Raw genomic sequence first — 18,310 nt, forward strand, 5'->3', positions numbered from 1 at the left:
GAAGGTGCAGGTGGGGTAAATGCACCCACCAGGCACATCTCCATTTCACCAAAGTGGAGCACTGCTGCAGTAGGTGCAAAATCAAAAGCCACTTCACAAAATATTTGCAAAGACCACACACAAAAAGGCTTGTCATATTGTTTTGTGAACTGAATAGCGAGCGGGCTTGCAGTGGGCTAAAGGATGTTGGAAGTGGGTGTGGGGCGTGGGTGCGGCAGGTGGTGCAATTGGAACGATAATTAAACATGCAACAGTGTAAAGCTAGGCTAACTATATACACATACCCATACATATATATATTTATGTGTGTGTGTGTGCGCGCGCGTCTCTGTTAGCTAGTGTTCCACTTAGTTTCTAGTCTGGAAACTTGCATAAAAAATAGCTGCATATCAACGGGAATAAAAGATTAAAGCTGCGAGCGGAACGTGCATAGCAAAGGTGATTTTTGGGTTAGCCAAAGGTCTATGCAGAAATTTGCACTAAAGTTCTACCTAAATAGAGATTTGCTTACAAAATGCTATTGAATGCAGAACATGCATTTTTTTAAATATCCATTTAACTCCTTAGTCTTAAATATATAACTTTTCCTAAATCTAGAATTTTCCATATTCACAAGAAATTAAATTATGTACAAAAATACATACATATATTTTTAAATTTAAAATTTTTTTATATTTTTGAATATTTATCATATATTTAAATATTCTAATATTTAAACAAAATTCATCTTAAATACGTTTTCTTAATTACTCAGTAATTATTACTTATTTATTATTAATATTTATTTATACTGATATAATATATACACAAAAAATATTATAAACATTTTTGTTTAGTTTTCAATATATTTAAATATGTAAAATATTTTTATTTCAAAATATATTTATTCCCCAATATTTATATATATTTTTTTTTTACATATTTTATAAGTCATTTTAATTATTCAATCGAATATTAATTGAATCAAAAATAAATATATATTAAAATAAATATTTATAGCAAGTTACGAAGCTTATATTCCCCATATTTAAATAAATATTTATAGAGTTTCACGAATAAATCTCAATTTACATTGCATATACGAATTCATTGAAATTAGATATTCAAAAATGATTTGATTATTTCGTTACCATGAAAATGCCCAATTAGGAGAGCTGAATGTTGAGCTAACTGTTAATTTAGTACACCGTTTTTAGCCAAAATCAAGCCGCTGCTCGTCAGCCTCTGCTACCAAAGTCGAACTGCATCAGCGTTTCATTTTCCGCTTGCAGTTCGTGTTTATTTACGGCCAAATCTGATATATGTGAAAAATAGGTGTCAACTGAACTGTCCAGACTGGCTTAAAGGCTGGGTGTGGCCAGGTTCTGACCAGTTATTACGGTAAATTGCCGATTTTTTTTCTGTCTGTTCGTTTTCGGTTTGGCGCGTGGACCGCCATTAAAGGCTTGTAATTAAATATTTTAACAGTCGGCTGTCAGTCGCAAAAGCTGCAAAGCGAGCATTAGCATTAGCACAGAAAAAGAAAAGGAAAAGCCGACGGCCCATGAAAATGCTGAGCAGACATCTGCGAGAGGGGGTATGTCAAACTTTGTCAACCATTTGGTAACAACGGCCCACACAACGACGGCGACAACTTGTGAAATGGTAATGCGAGACAGTCGCTAAAGTTGACAGTCGGTTGGTCAATCCATCAATGGTGGGCAATTTTGTTTTTTTTTTGTTCGTGTTTGCGTGGGCAGCTAAGCTGGCATTCACAGAAATACCCTGTAAAAGCAGGACAGGCGGATGAGCTTGAAGTAAGCAAAGCTGCTTCTGGAAATGCGAATATAATACAAAGTGAAAAAAGAGCTATCTTTAAAATATATAGTCTACATTAATGAAAATATATTAAATTATTACATTTTTTTTACAACTTAAGCAATTACTATTTTTCGGTTATAGACCTATCACTTTACAGGGCATCTCATAGTCTACATTAATAATATTTATTTATTAATATATTTATTTGTAAACATTTATATACATTTTATATTTTATTTATAATTTTTTCGTATGCAAGCAATTAGTTTCTTTGATATACTTCGACTAAAACATCATTTTTACAGGGTATAGCCTAGTCTATATAGTTAACTAAATTCTCAAGAACAAACACAATTTATCTACTTAAAGTTTTTTGTTATTTTGAAGTAATGTTAAAAAAGCTGTTTACAGTTTCACTTTCAGAGCGGGACAAAGGCAAGTGGATGATGACAAAATGGAGAAAATGCAACGGCACTTTGTTGTTGACATTGCTACTTAGTTTGACACTGTTACCGTTCAAACTGCTCTGTTATCGCCCTGTGCAGCTAGCTAGTCAAAGGCGAGGCGAAAATACAAAAACAAAACCAAAAACAAAAAGCCAAAAGCGAAAAAAGAAAATTGTTTGCCATCGAGTCTTCGATGTAATTTTTATAGATTTACAGGGATTTAATGCAAGGACACATACATGAGTAAAAGCGAGTGACAGAGAGAGGGAGAGAGAGAGAGGAAGAGAGATGGATAGCGTATGTGTGCTTAAGTAGCCGGAAGCTTCTTTACTTATTTTTGCGCTTGTTTTTCTTTCCTTTGTTGGGTCTTCTGCAAATTAATTGAGTTCAAATTGTTGTTGCTGTTGTTGTTATTGTTTCTGCTCGTGTGCGAAATGAAAGGAACAATAACAACAACAACAACAATAGCAAATAAATAGTCATCAGCAGCTCGGCATTTATTGGTTATAAATTAATCAATTCGAGCGGAAAATATTAAGTGGATTATAGTTTTAATGCCGCAGGAGGAGCTAAAGGACATTTCGCAAAAATAAATTACACTGATTGCAAACGAAGGGCAAACACAGATATCCTTTATAAACAGATATACAATATATATATGTTTATGTATATATATGTATATATATCGCATTGGCATTTATCTATTGAGGCCAGCTGCAAGTGGATTGTCGACCTCGTCGCTGGCTGTCTTTGGAGCTTTGTCCACTAAATGATTAGAGAGGCGATTTTTCTGTGGCTTAACGGAAAAGCTTGCCAAAGGCTGATAAAGATGAATGCGGGTGAGGTTGGGTGGTAAGGAGAGACGAAAGCCATGTGCGCTGCTCTGCTGGTATGACAACCTAAAGGACATTCACTACACTTGACTGTGGGGATTATAATAACAAATAATGGCAAAGTGTTTATAAATTAGAGAGTGAACAGACGGAAGCTAAGGCAATGAATACGAGCGCAACTTTTATATGTAAAGTTTAGCAATAAAAGAAGCGTTTATAGAGCAGCACAAAAACATTTAATATGTAATGTAATTAATATGGTTTATTAGAGATACTTCGGAAAAGTAGTTTCTGGTAGAGGACCATTTGATACTTTCTTTATATTCTTAAAAAAAAATACAAAAAATAATAATAAAATACAGATAGTTCTTTAATATTCAGAGAGAAAAAGCACAAGCCCTAAAAAACTATTCTTCATAAAATCTAAGCATAGAATAATATAACAATTATTTATGCTCGAATAGAACATAAGCTGAGGCAGTTCGGGCATGCCTCATAGAAGACTTGAGCTGTCTTAATAACAACCTTGGCCAGACTTAATTGAAGTCATAATTAGAATCGATTAATCTTGATAGAAGGCTTGCATAAAAACATTTTTATGCAAGGAATTATAATGAAATTGCACTCAAGTTTTATACGCCTGATTTTCATTTAATTCATTATAAATTTAAATATATTTTCAGCAAATTCAACTCTGCCAATTTTAGTTTAGTCTTCAATTTTATTCCTAATCTAGTTTCATCAATTTAAACTCTCACATATATACATATATGCCTACAAATAAATCCCTTCAACAATGAAAAATAAAAAACTTAATTGACAGCTTCTAAAAGGCGTGGATAAACCAATTTCTGCAATTTCTTAGCCAATTATAAATCTGTCTGAGCCAGATTTGAAATAAGCAATGCGCTGCCAGCTTGGCGCCTTAGCAGCCGTCATTAGGCGTAGATACCCTATAAATAAAGCGACTAAGACCCTTTGCTAAATCCTTTTAGATAAATTAACATTTACAAAGCTCGACTTTGGGCACTTCAAAATCAAATTACTCAAACTGAAAACGGCGAATAGGCAAAGCGATGAGTGTCTGTGTGTGTTTGTGTGTGTGTGTCTGAATAGGCTTTTCTATTAAATTAGTTTGGGTTTGTGCTGCAAATGCTCACGATCCTTGCCGAAGGATACTCGACATATGTTTATTATGCTAAGGCAGCGGGGCAGCGTCTGCAACAAAAGAGTTTAATTCCTTTTCGGCTCCCGCCACACACACACACACACACACACACACACATTCGTTCACAGAAAAGGGTTTGTGGGTATCCTTGGAGATTAGGGAGCAGTTGAAATGTACCAGAAAACAGGACACAATCAATTACAGATTCGCTTGGCTGCGCTTCGACTGGTTTTGCCAGCCATTCATCAATTAAAAAGGGGATCCACAGCAGAATGCTTAATGGCATTCGGTCAATGGATTATCCTGCGGGCCAATGAATTATCCGGCATCTCGTCTCGTCTCGTCTCGTCTGGCTAAAATGCGTCAAAAGCGTTTTCAAATGAGCCTTTTAATGGGTTTACGATTTTACCCATGCTCCCCCGCTCTCAGCCTCTCTCCCCCTCTCTTTCTCTCTCAGCGACCCGAAGAGTTTTCGAATATTCCCCGAATTGGGCGTTGGCGTTGTCCTTTCGCGCTCTTTGATTAATTTATTTTTGACCGGATTTCAGTTTGTTATTGCTATTGACATTAGGTCGCTACAGAGGGGGAAGGGGAGGGTGCGCTGCCGCCGCCGCACATATTGAACAGCAATCGCTGTCACTGTGTAAATTTAATTCCAGGTCATTTTAAAGCCGCAGCCCCTGCTGCCCCGCCGCTTTGCTGTGGTCAAGCTGTCGCCGCCGGACGGAGAGGCTGTTGACTGAAACAGTTGAACGAGTTGCCACAGATGAAAGGAGTTAATAAAGGGTATTCCCTCTAGCGCTATGCAAGGGAAGAGATTACGCATACGGAGCATAATCCATGGCTGAGTTGGGGTATTCCCTCTAGCGCTGCATATGGAATATTCCCTGTTGCTCATAGAACAAACGAAATAGCGGTATTTCTTTTATCGTCAAATAATGGGAGCATTGCGCTTTTCCCTCCAGCGCCATGGAATTGTGTTTTTTGGTTTTTGTGGTTCGAGCGCAACAATTCTGAAAATTCCCGCGCATAGCTGTTAGGGTTTTGGATTACGAAGCGCTGTTCGATTGTTAAACCAATCAATGAAGTGGCTGGAATGCGAGTGAGCGAGCGGGAAAAAAACCTAGAACAATTGCATGGGGCCAACATTAACTGGAGGAAATGCATTTTGAACGAGGGCATAGAAATAGGCCGAAGCTTTAACTGAGATGTGAGATGCAAGAGGGCTATGAATAGAGATATGTGCAAGAAAATATTGTAAAAATACACTAATATAATATATATTTATATAAATAAATTTGAAGAATAATCGGCTACTAATTTATTTATATATGCATATAGAAACTTTATTTATTTATTACACAATATTTTTAAAATTCAATCAAAAATATTTATTTTCACCATAAAAAAAAGTGAAGTTTTTAACGTTGATTACATTAAAAATTCTTATATGCATATAGAAATATTTAATTTTATAAAATTCTATACACGTAAGGGCTCTTGTGTACCGTCTTTTAATATCTTATATCAACAAACTGATATATACATATGTATATTGCATATAAATATATTATTTGATATACATATTTAAGAAACAACAATTGCATATCCATATATAACTTTGCTAATGATAATATTGTAATATTATTTTGTATTGATAAACATGTATATATTTTTATATGATGTATTTTAATATGATACAGCATAAATTAGGTACAACCACTGAATAATAATAATGTAAATTATATTGTGGAAAGCATTTATAAACTACAAATTTAATATCGCAAATTAATTATTTATGAGTTCACTTTCAATCTCAGGTCTCAGGCATATCCGCTACCTTCAATATCGTTTACACAACAAACTAATTGCCTACACAACAGAAAATAAACCCGAATCTCTTTCTTTCCCTTTTTTTTTGGTCTCAATCTCAAGTGCGGAACTCAACAAGCTGCGATATTTCGCACGCAGCTCTCTCTCTCTCCCTCACTCTCTCACTCTGTGTGGAATGAAAAAAGGTATTTAAGACTTGGAATTGCAGACGAATGATGAGAAATTCACAAACACACACACAAACACAGACACAAGCTCAGACAATATAGAGAACGAAAGGCAAAAAGAGACAAGCTAAAGCAAACACAGCGTATCTAACAGCTACATAGATAGATATGTATCCGTCAGATACTCGCAGCACGGCAAAAGTGTGAATTATCCTGCCTCAAAGTATTTAATGCGCTTTACACACGGCAAACAAGGAAGGGGCTGAGCCCAGGCAAAAGGACACACAGCCAGCCTGACACACACACACACACAGTTGAAACACACTTGAGCTTGAGCAAACAAGCAATGAGAGCAATTGAAAGATATATATGTATGTATATATTATATTAAAAATAGAATTCGAATGGATGGAGGCAAAAAGAACATCAGCTACAACAACAACAACAACAACGCCAAGAATAATACAAACAACAACAAGCATAACAAAATAGCTGAACAGCTAAACTCTTCAGTTAGCCGCAAAATAAATGCTCTAAATTGAGATGGAGCAAATGCTTAAATATATATGAAAAATAACAAAAATAAAAAAGCCAGAGATTTAAGTCTGAAATATTAATTATTACAAAAAAAAAAAATTAAATAAATAAAAAATAAATAAATAAATTATAATATAATTATTGGTATCGAAGCATAAAAAAAGATTTTTAAAAATTTGCATCTTTCCTAAAATATGTAAATAAAAAATAACAAAAATAAAATAACCGAACAGATTTATTTAAGTCAATATTAACAAGTAAGAAAGCTCTAGTCGAGACTGCTCGACTACGAGATCCCCTGAACCCTACAAGCAACTGATATTTCAATAATAATTAGCACCCACACACGCACTCATGCAAACAAATACACGCACACACACACACTCACATATACAGGCGATTTCGCTTGGGTTGCGCTGCAGTGTTGGCAATATTAGGAGAACTTATTTGTTGAATAATTTAATTTCTAGACGTACGATCGTAATGAAACTTTCAGAACGTAATCATAATGTTAAAATGTATGTGTATACCGAATCACAAGTCTCTAGTATTTGATATACGACTTTTACAAAGATGAGGGTGAAGGGGTGGATTTAGGGGTGGGGGGTAAATTTTAACAAAAACCGAAATTGTATGACATGCGTCTTAATATACATTTTAAATTTGGAGACTGTAGCTTGAAAGATGTAGGAGATATAATTTTTAAACTGATCTTCGATAAGGTTTTTTATCGATAAAAAAGTATCGGAATGAGTTATCGTTTTTTAGTGATAAACTCGATCTGCGCGTGATATATACGGACATTTTAAAAAAAAGTTGAAGTCTCTAGCTCTTATATCTTCTGAAATCGACGCGTTCATACATACGGACGGACGGACGGACGGACGGACGGACGGACAGACAGACGGACAGGGCTAAATCAACTCAGCTCGTCGCCCTGATCAAGAATATATATACTTTGTGGGGTCTGCCACGCCTCCTTCTGCCTGTTACATACATTTTAACAAAACCATTATACCCTGATTTCCCATTTTCAATGGGTTCAGGGTATAAAAATATAATGAAAAAATTGAAATATATATATTTTTTTAATACATAAATTAATATAATAATTTGCAGCACATCCTAACAAATTTCGAAAATTCCAATGTTTCATAATAAAGCAATAAAATGTAAAAAGTTTATTTCAACTGAAAGCAAATCGAAATCGTGTATTCTGTATTGATTTGTTCATATTCTACTCTTCAAAAAAAAAAAAAAAAAAAAAAAAAAAAAAAAAAAAAAAACATTAACAACCTTTATTCTACTTTCATAAAAAAATGATGATTGACAATAAAAGCCAATAATTGTTTAGTGGACCTTTGCCATATCGCGTTTTCTATACGAGCTTAAATTCCAAGATAAAATCACTCCGATATCATTATCTTTGTTGATAAGACGAAATATCCAGCAATAATCATGATGGATCATTTCTAGGAATTGTAAGCGTTACACTCGCCAGCACATATTGCATAATACCCTGAGCACAGAGGGTATGCAGAGCACAAGAATAATAACAACAATAATATCAAAGGCATTTGATCATTACTCATAAAAACAAACAGCGAATAAAACAGCCGATAATGATGACGATAATCATAATGAAGCTGATGATGGAGGAGCCAAGAAAATTAATTATACAACGTGAAAATGCGCTGAAATGCATATTATCAAAGGCGAAGCAGGCAGGGGGCCAACTGTTGAGTGAGTGGGAGAGGGAATGGGCGAGAGTGGGGGGGTGAGATTTATAAAGCGTTACCACAATTTTCGGCTATTGGAATCATGAGCCATAAGCAGGCATTACAAATTGCATTGCATTGGGAAGGAGATTTGGGAAAACTGGTTTTTCCCAAATGCACAGCGCGAAGAAGATAAAGCAAAACTCAAAGAGTGGGAGAAAGAGAAGTGAAGAGAAGGCTCTTCCTTCTGCGAGCCGAGTGAGTTTTACCTGCTGGGCAAGTCAGGTAGGCGCAACCCGACACAGGGCGACTCGAGTCACTTGAAAGACGCCCCGCGGCTCGGACATGGTGGTTGAAACTAATTCCACTACGCAACAGGATATGCAGCGCTCCTTATGCTTTACTTCTTCTTCGTCTCCTTTTTTTTGTTTTTTTTTTTTTGGTTTGGGTAAAGGAGCTGAGCGAATTGCGCATTGGGTTCAAATGAAGACATAAAAAAACATTTGACCCAAATGCAAGGTTAAGGAATACGACGAATATAACGGCATACAATGTCCTTATATATGTATGGTGTGAAAGGGAAACTAAGGCGACAAAAAACGAAGAGCTGCCATGGCAGAAATTCCATAGAATATCAGATACAGATCAGTAAAAATGTTTCCCTAATAAAGAAATCTATATACTTCATAATACCCGGTGAAGCAGAGCGATCGATAAGCTAGACCTATCAGATGAAGTTCTGAAAAAAACACATGTAGCAGACAAAATCATCTCCACTAATCTCTATCTATGATCTCTAATATAAAATGTTCGGAATTAAATAATAAATGTATATGTAAGTATTTTTCACAAAATAATCCCATAAAATACTTCTAGACAAAATTAAAAATTGTTCGCTGGCAATAATTATTATATATTCTGTTATTAAATTTCAATAATTATTAATTAATTATTTATTATTTTTTATTTCATTTATTTTTTGTTAATATTATTTATTTTATTAAAATGGGGAAATTTCAGCTCTTATTTCTAGACTTGTTTAGAAATTTGCGGGAACTACTTCGACAACATTAATGGAAGTAATTTAATAATTTTTTTTTTATATTATATATAGGTCCGAAAATATATTCTCTTGAATATTATTATATTATATATTTTAAATATAATATTTATATTTTTCACTTTGTATTGTGATTTATTTTACATGTGCACTAAATTCTTGCTGAAGTTAGTTTTCTTATTATGTGCAATTTCTTAAGAGCGTTTCCTTAACTCAGATCACTGGATAGGTAATTAGCTATATTAACATAATATCTATATACTTGTCTTCTACTAGTTATCTTTTAAATATTTCATTTCATTCAGCAGACGTAATTTATAGTTCAGTTAAATAGATCACTTCATATTTTATTTTTGTATTTATGCTCTCTATTCTACATATTCCTTAAGTAATTTTTATTAAAATATCTTTTCACTTTCTAGATTGTCTAGATTATCATCATTGAAATAGTCTTACCTTTCCGCCTACTTTCAGCTCGTAGCCCATGCCGAGCGGCGTTTTCAGCTGGACGGGGCACACGAATCCGATATTTCGATGGGGGCTATCGACGCTGATCTGATGCTTGCGCGTCGTCACTTTGGGTGCACTGCGTGTGGGGGCGGGCGTGGAGGCGGAGGAGGTGGTGTTCTCGGCCACACATAGATCCTCGCCGCCATGCACGGGAAACTTGGAGCACTCCAGATTCTCGGGCCAATTGAAATTGTAGGTTTTCATGAGAGTCTCACAAACGCGCGCCGATTCGCAGAGCGAGCGGCACGGCGGAATCGGACGCTCCAATATGGTGCAGACGGGCACGTACAGAGAGCAGAGGAACAGCTGCAGATCGGCGCTGCAGCCGATCTTGACGAGCGGCGCGAACTGATGCACCTCCAGGCCCGCCTCCTCCTGCTTGGTGTGGCCGATCAGATTCGGCATTATCGTCATATTGTAGGGTATATTCTTGCATATGGAAATGGTGATCGGCTCGCAGCGATTGTGATGCGGAAAGCCGTCCAAGGAGCTGCTGCCGGCCAGATCGGAGCGATAATATGCGCTGGCATCCAAAGGCGTTTGATCGTAGCGCTGCACAGCTTGCAGCAGCGCCGGCAGCGACAGCGACACCAGCAGCAGCAGCAGCGGCGGCAGCATTTTTTGATTTGCACTCATTTCTTTTGGCAGCTAAATTTTCAATTTGTGAATTTGCCTGCGATTTTCTTTTGCTTTGAGTAAATCTTCGCTTTGCTAAATTCTTAACACTCACTCATTTTGACAAAACACACGCGCACACACAGACACCGTGGCTGGATTAGCGGTAAATATTTACCTATTTTATTTGAATCACGCACTCAAAGAAATAACCGCTATTCGGACTTGGCATAGCACAAAGGCTTATTTCAGCTCAATTTCTATTTTATTTTCAATTTCAATTGCATTTATTCCTTTTTCTTTTTATTAGCACAACACTTAATATTTCGGCGTTTTTGTTTTTGCCGCACAAAAGTACCGTATGCAGGCAGCAGAAGTTTACGTAAAACGCGCGAAACAACGTTAGGGATTACATCAAGACGAGATATTCAACCGAGAGCACAACCGAGCGGCAACGCAGACGCTGACAAACTAACCATTGCATGGAGCGCCGTTCCATGGTGCCAGAGTGTGGGAGAGAGTAGCAGGTCTTTGATGGTGTTGGTGGTGGTGTTTGGTGGGCGAGCGTGAGCACGAGCGAGAGCATCGCTGAGCCGAGTATGCAACAGCAGCCGTCGTGTCGTCACTTGTTTGCATGGCTTATGCTCAGCTTGCTGAATATGTGCTCTCACGCTCTTTTTCTCTTTATAGTCAGCAATGTATGTTGCCTGGAGCGACCTTGAATTTGGCGCTCAATGCATTTGGGGAGAGCGTAAGATGATGAGAGAGCAAGAGAAAGAGAGAGCGCGCCAACTAAAGCAGGGCTGTTAAACGTTTTTGTTTTGGATGATGTTGAGGCGCGAACAGCGACAGCGACAGCAGCTGCGGCGGCAGCGGCGGCAGCAGCTTGAGCTCCTGTTGATTGAGTTAAGTATCAACAAATGGTTAAGAGCCAACGGTTATCAAATTAATTAAAAACACAAATTCAATAAAGATAATAACAATTAGCCCCGAATATAGAGCTGTAGAGTTCGTACAACTGCTATATTCATTAGCATAGAGCATCAATCTTAATCATTTACAGTTAGTATCTGCTCAGCAGCTGCCGTTAGTTCTCTTTGCATTTACTTTCATTGCAAAGGCAAAATAACACAAACAAATCAACATGCTGGGCGCAGTGAACTCTGGGATGAATGTGTTTCCGTAATTGCTCGGCTCGCATATTTGCACGACTAATGCGACAATTTATATCCATCTCTGTCTATTGCTATTGCTCGAATCCCCCCTCATTTCATTCAGCTCATTCAGTTTTTTGTTCGGGACTTTCTTTTGCACTACACTTGAACTTAATTAAGTCATTAACTTGCGCTTAATCTGCGCTTAGCATGGCAACAATTGCTCACAAAAACCAACTCAAACAAACTTCGCATATCTAAGGAATTTCTGCCTGCTAAGTGGAAGGGGGGCAGCCAATGAACTTGTTATATTGACAATAATGATGACATTAGAGGAAGCTTTGTCTTTGTCTCTGGCTTTGTCACCTGCAGCACGCTGCGCGGCCCGATCGCTGCTCAGAATGCATTCGCTCAAAGTTTAACATATTTTTACTCACACACACACACACACATAGGCATCTTTTCTGCTTGCTTTCCGCTGTCAGCTCTCTCACACAATATGTCCCTTCTACGCTCTCTCTCTCTCTATGTCTCTCTTTCGCTCTCGTGTGGGCTGTAAACAAGTGTTACCGGTTTAGCCGGCGTTGCTCCTTCTGAGCCGCTGTGGCTTCTCTTGTCTGCGTCGCCATCGTCGGCTTGTTTAATAAAAAGCGCCAAAGTTGAGGCAGCATAAAAAGACTTTTCATTGTTGTTGCTCAGCGACGTCGACGGCGCTGCTGCTGCCGCTGTTGCTGCTACTGCCGCCTTTGCCTTTTGACTTTGCTTTGCTATTGTTTTTGTTGTTTTCCGTTGGCGCTCGTTTTATGTTTACAAGTGAACGAACTTTGACGCCGCCGCTCAGCTGCTGCTCCTCTCTCTCTCTCTCACTCTCTTCCGCTGCCTGGCTTGTCTTCTCTCTCTCTCCCTCTCTGTCGCTCACACACTGACAATGTTAGAAAGTGTTTGTTGTTGTGTTCTCCGTGTGTCTTTTAGTATTTGTTTCGCATGTCATTTTATGTAATTAAATCTAAATTGCCTTCAAACTGTAGAGCATATGAAGAGTAAAGATTTGATAGCAGATAGCGAAAGTTAAATTGAATATTTTTCTCTTGTCGAGCTAAATAAGTGGTCATAATGAGGGGTATTATTATGTGATATTTAATAGTTCTACTTACACCTTCGGAATTGTTTACATGACAATGGGGAAGATCTTTCCAATTATGATACACATCTTAAGTGGATGCGTGAGCATGATTAACCTATTGTTTATTTATTTATTTTTTTTTTTTCTGATTTTGTTTATTTTTTTTTTTTTAAGATTTTGGAATTTTAAGCAGAGTTTTCGCACATAACTTTTTTATTTATTTAATTTTTTTTTTTAATCTATTAAAAAAACACGAGGCTTTCTAAGTTTTTAAATATATTTTTAGAATGAATTTATATGATATAAATTTAAATTTTATAATATAAATAAATAAAATAATTATTTTATTGAAATATATGTATATTTTTATTTTATTATATATTATATATGTATATTTCAAAAATCAAATAATATATATTTTATAAATACAAATACTTGTATTTTATTATATATTATATATATTTCAAAATTCAAATTATATATATTATATAAATAAAAATATCTGAAGTATTTTACAATTTTGTTGAACTTATATTACTATATTGATTTACTTCAATTTATGTCTATAACTTTTGTAATATTTTATTACATTTTATGTTTACTTTTTGAACATAAAATAAATATATATATATTTTTTTAAATTTAACAAATAAAAAAAAAAAGAGTTTTGCCGATTTCTTTCATATTTTTATTAAATGCTTCGAACGCTCCTTTTAGTTCTCTGTTCTGCCATTGTTAACCCTTGACGTTCAACCTGTTTTTAGCTACATAAATAAGCCGTTATAAGCTACACTCGAACCGGTAGCGAGCAGGAAACACAACCTCATTTGTAGCTACATAATACGAAAATCAATCCACATAACTTTTGGCGAGCATTTTTGCTGGGCCCCGTTTGCAGGGGAAAATAAACAAGCTGCCAAACATGGCGTCCAAATTAGAAAGGGTTTAGCTAAAGGAACTCATATGTGCGTGGTTTAGCTGGGCTAATGCAAAAGGGACTTGGGCCCTAAGTCAAAAGGGCTCTGGCTGCGCTGCTAACTGCAAGTATTTACATTTGTCTGACCCCCAAAGTGAAAGCCAACTCAAAAGCAAATCCATTTCTTAGCCGACCATCCACCCCCCTTGAAAAACATCTTCGAATTCGCCATCTTAGGTCACATTAGTTGACCAGTTTTACAACCCTCTGAAAAAGTCACGTGGCAGGCGAAACTTTTTGTAACTGCTCCAGCAACCCTCCATCCCCCCAACCCCCTTTGCGGCTCGATGTAAAATGTCAACTTTGGAAAACCTTAGCCGCAGCTTCAGCCTCAGCCGCAGTCATAACAAACTAATTAGATGTAAAAGCTCACTCGCCCTCTCTCACTCTCGCTCTCGCCCAGGGGCTAACTGCTTGTGGTGGTGGTTGGGGGTAGTTGAGTTGTTGATGTTGTTGTTGTAAGCCCCCCTCGGGCGAATTTCTTGATTAAAAGTTTACGTTTTGTCTGCATTTGCCAGCGCCATTTTTACAGCTCATTTGTTGCTATTTGCGCTGAGCTTTCTCACCCCCACCCTCGGCCGCGGCTAGTCTTGCCCTAACCCCTAGCTCTCGCCCAATACACAATACACCAATATAGCGCTGGAAAGTTTGGTCGACTTACATAAATAATGCATTATTTACTTAAAACAGCCAAAGGCCAAAAGCTCAATTAAATTTTTGAAAAATGACCAACAACTTTTACCCTGACTGAGTAGAGAGAGAGAGAGAGGGAGAGAGAGCGAGAGAGAGAGAGGGCATTATAGGTTACAGTGAATTCGTTCATAAGGCAAGGCTGCTCGCCCTGTTTGCATTGCATTGGCCTGGTCCATCAATCAAAGTAAAGCGCTGCAATGTCCATCAAACTAGGCTCGTTACAAGTGTCCCGGCAAGCGGAATGTCCTGCAAACAAGATGGCACAGCAAAAAAATAAACAAGCAATGGGGCTAGTCCCACTTGAATACTCTGCAAAGGCAGTAGAACGTGAACTGTGAACCATGAAGTTGTCAAGGACTCGGAATGGCAAAAAAATATTTGCAAAATTTAGTATTTATTTTAAATTATATATAATTTCAGTGGAGGGTTTAAAGTTGAAATCAGTTTAAAATATATATGAAACTAGTTATATATATGTAATTAGATTTCTTTTCAAAAGATTTATTTATTTCACACTTAAAGTTAAAATAAATACCATAATATTAACTTTCTCTTAAATAATTAAATAGATATTTATACATAAATTACGTAAAATATATTAAAAATTTGTTATTAAAAATAAAATAAAAGAATTAAATGTATTAAAGCAATCTTAGGAATTGTTGGATTGTTCTTTTATATGAGGTTCAAACTATTTTACTGAAAATCCTAAACTTACTGAGATCTAAAATAAATCATAATAATCTGAATATTATTCACAATCCAATTAACTCTTCAGTTATACTTTCAAAAACTCTGTTGGTATAAATTTCACTAGTTAATAAGATCAGCTAACGGCCTCTTGATTCGATCTCTATATCTGAAATCAAATCTAAGATATTCAAATCGAATCAGAGCATTATGCGTAATGCTCGAGGCGGACAGAGTGAAGGGCAGAGCCTGGCCTATAAATAATTGCATTTGAAATTTCGCATTCAGGTGAAGTTGAGCAGAGGCAGCAAGAGGATGGGGGCGGGGGGCCGGCTGGCAACATGCTGTCTAGGCCTTGGCTATTCCCGACAGAGTTCACATGCGGAGTCGCATTTGCAATCGCGTCGAGTTGCGGAAATTTGCAATTCGCTGCCTCGACTGCGAATGCACTCACAAATGGGGCCGTTGGCTGTGGCCTGGCATACGCTGCGTATGCGTGATAAATGTGCTTAACGTGGGCCGACGGGCCAACACACACACCGCGCCCCATAATTCCCTCAGCTGCGTTGGCATCAGCGGAAATGTGTATGCGGTTCCACCTACGCGCGCGCACGCCCACTCCCCCCAGACCCCCAGACAACATCGCCCCAGCCCCATCCCCAACGGCGTTATTTATGCTATTTGGTTTACGACTTTTGCCAGCTGAAGTGTAGACAGAATAGCCGAGTCGAGAACGGTCTAGGACTGTTGTGGGCGGTGGTGGGCATGGTCTATAACGCCCGCCGGCTAAAGATTTGATCAACTTTTGTGGGAGAGAGCGCAAAGATTTTTGTTTGCCTCGTTGCGGGCCATTTTCAACTTTGAACCGCATTGTGATTTACATGCAAAAGGGCAGCAGGCGCAGCCAGGAGAGGCGGCCGAGTCGAGGAAGTTGTCGACACGTTGCTTAATTGGGCATTGCTCCCAGTTCAACTAGTTGGCTGCGTCTCTATGCCACCTAATTGAATGCGTTCTGCAGACAGCTCGGGGTCAAATAGTGGGCGCGTGGTTAGCTTTCAGTTATGAATGGAGTACGTCTAGTGTATAGATCGCAGCCCTATGACGAGTTTGAGCTGTCCTGAATGGAGAAAGAGTGTTTTTAATTATTTTCAGGCGTTTGCTCTACAATTTCCTTTGCTTTGTTCTTCAGCTTTTCCTTTCGCTCTCAACAATTGTCTCATCAGACAATTTCCGGTCCCTTTTCTCAGCTAGATCCAGACTGCAGCAACTATAGTTGCTCGACTCGCTTTTTCTCTCTTTTTTTTTCGTACCCGAAAATCAGGCCAATTATCCAGGGCCAATCCGAGCTAAGCTTGGCCAATCCAATTAACAATGCCCTTAGCCCTGGCCCTCATTATTCCATAGCTCAAGTTAACCCTTGTAAACCACTTCAATTGTATTAAACTCATTTGCCTTTTTAGGGTTTGCAGTAACTTTTTATACCCTATGGACATTAAATGTAGTGAGAGGGTATATTAATATAGCGAACGGTTTGTGTTGATATGGATAAAGTAATTATATGGAATTATTGTGATCAAAATTTGGTGATAATTTGGCTATATAATAATATATTCATAAAATTATAAAAATATATGAATGGAAATTTAATGATGTTATTTTTAATTAATTAATAATATAATAGTAATTCTATGACTAAATAAACTATACATTTTTAAATATTTTGTTTTTATTTTAGTATTTATTATATTATATTTACACAGGGTATCTTTTAGTCAATATAATTTCACTTGATCAATATTTGTATATTATCTGATTTTTTCTAAATTCATTTCCAATAGATATTGTGATGGTTCATCGATTGGATAACTCCACTAACTTCACCTGATTATGAAACAGGGTATCTTTTAGTCAACCAATATAAACTTTAGTACTTTTTAAACAGTTTTTTTTGTATTGTCTGAAAATTGTGCAAAACCCAGCTAATTTATTGTCCAGATTTCATTTTTGATGAATGCATTTTACTAAATAGGTGTATAGGAGAAACTTTTGGTACCTGGCGGAAAGGTTGGAGCTGGCGGAGCAAGGCAGAGGGTGGACTAAGCCCCTACCGCAGCGAGGTAGATAAAAAATTTGTTAAGCGGATGCGGAAGCTCACACACACACATGAGCTAGCAACAAATTAAATATGGCCGCAACATATCGTCTGGAAAAATGGCAGACACTGAAAAAGAGAAAAAAAAAACAACAACAAAAATGGAGAACTACACAACAAAATGCGAGTGCAAAAATATAAAATGAGAAAAACAAACAAACACGAACAACGAAGACTTTTAGCAAGGGTCAAAACGTGCACAGACTGTAAAATTAACGCCACCTTTAACCGGAGACCTGGGATTGGGACTGGGACTAAAAAGGGGGCTATGGCTGGAGCGAAACGGCCTTATGGGCGAAACGTGTGGAACAAGTCAAACAAAAGGCCGGCCGAAGGGTGCAAATGTCTGCAAAGGGTTGCCCAGACTGCGCGTTTTATTTATAAGTTGCTCATACGCCACGTGAACCCAACATGAAAGAGCGACTTTGAGCCAGCGAGACTGCGGCTCCATAATCAGACGGGAAGCTGACCAAACAAAAATTAAACAGCCAACAGCCCGCCTATAAAAATGTAAACAGTGTGGGTTGTGGGAGTGTCTATGTATGTATGTATGCGTGTATAAAGCAAGCCGCACAGTTAGATAGTCCTTAAAAAAATAAGAAAATAAAGAAATATAAATATATTTAAAATTAAAATATGAATAATGGATAAAAACCTAAAATACATAAAAAGAATAACAGAAATAATTACAATTAAACATATTCAGAACACAATATATTTTTATAAAAATGATTTGGAATGAAATATTTGTATTAAAATAAAAAATATTTTATATAAATAAAAATAAATATTGTAAGATAAATATTGTATTGTATTTGATGTATTGTAATTTAAT

The 18,310-nt window shown here is 37.0% G+C and overlaps 1 protein-coding gene across 1 annotated transcript in view; it reads right to left on the minus strand.

The window, feature by feature from the left end:
• fz (frizzled class receptor) overlaps positions 1-11,174 on the minus strand; it is a 122,652-nt gene extending 111,478 nt beyond the window's left edge. Inside the window, exon 1 of the mRNA XM_018102492.3 lies at positions 10,019-11,174. Within this exon, the coding sequence (XP_017957981.1) occupies positions 10,019-10,708 (690 nt within the window). The 5' untranslated portion in view covers positions 10,709-11,174. The remainder of the gene's footprint in view (positions 1-10,018) is intronic.
• Between the last annotated feature and the right edge of the window lie 7,136 nt (positions 11,175-18,310).

Source organism: Drosophila navojoa, chromosome 4 (genome assembly GCF_054131105.1).
Source record: "Drosophila navojoa isolate 15081-1374.11 chromosome 4, UAZ_NAV_1.0, whole genome shotgun sequence".
NCBI lineage: Eukaryota > Metazoa > Arthropoda > Insecta > Diptera > Drosophilidae > Drosophila > Drosophila navojoa.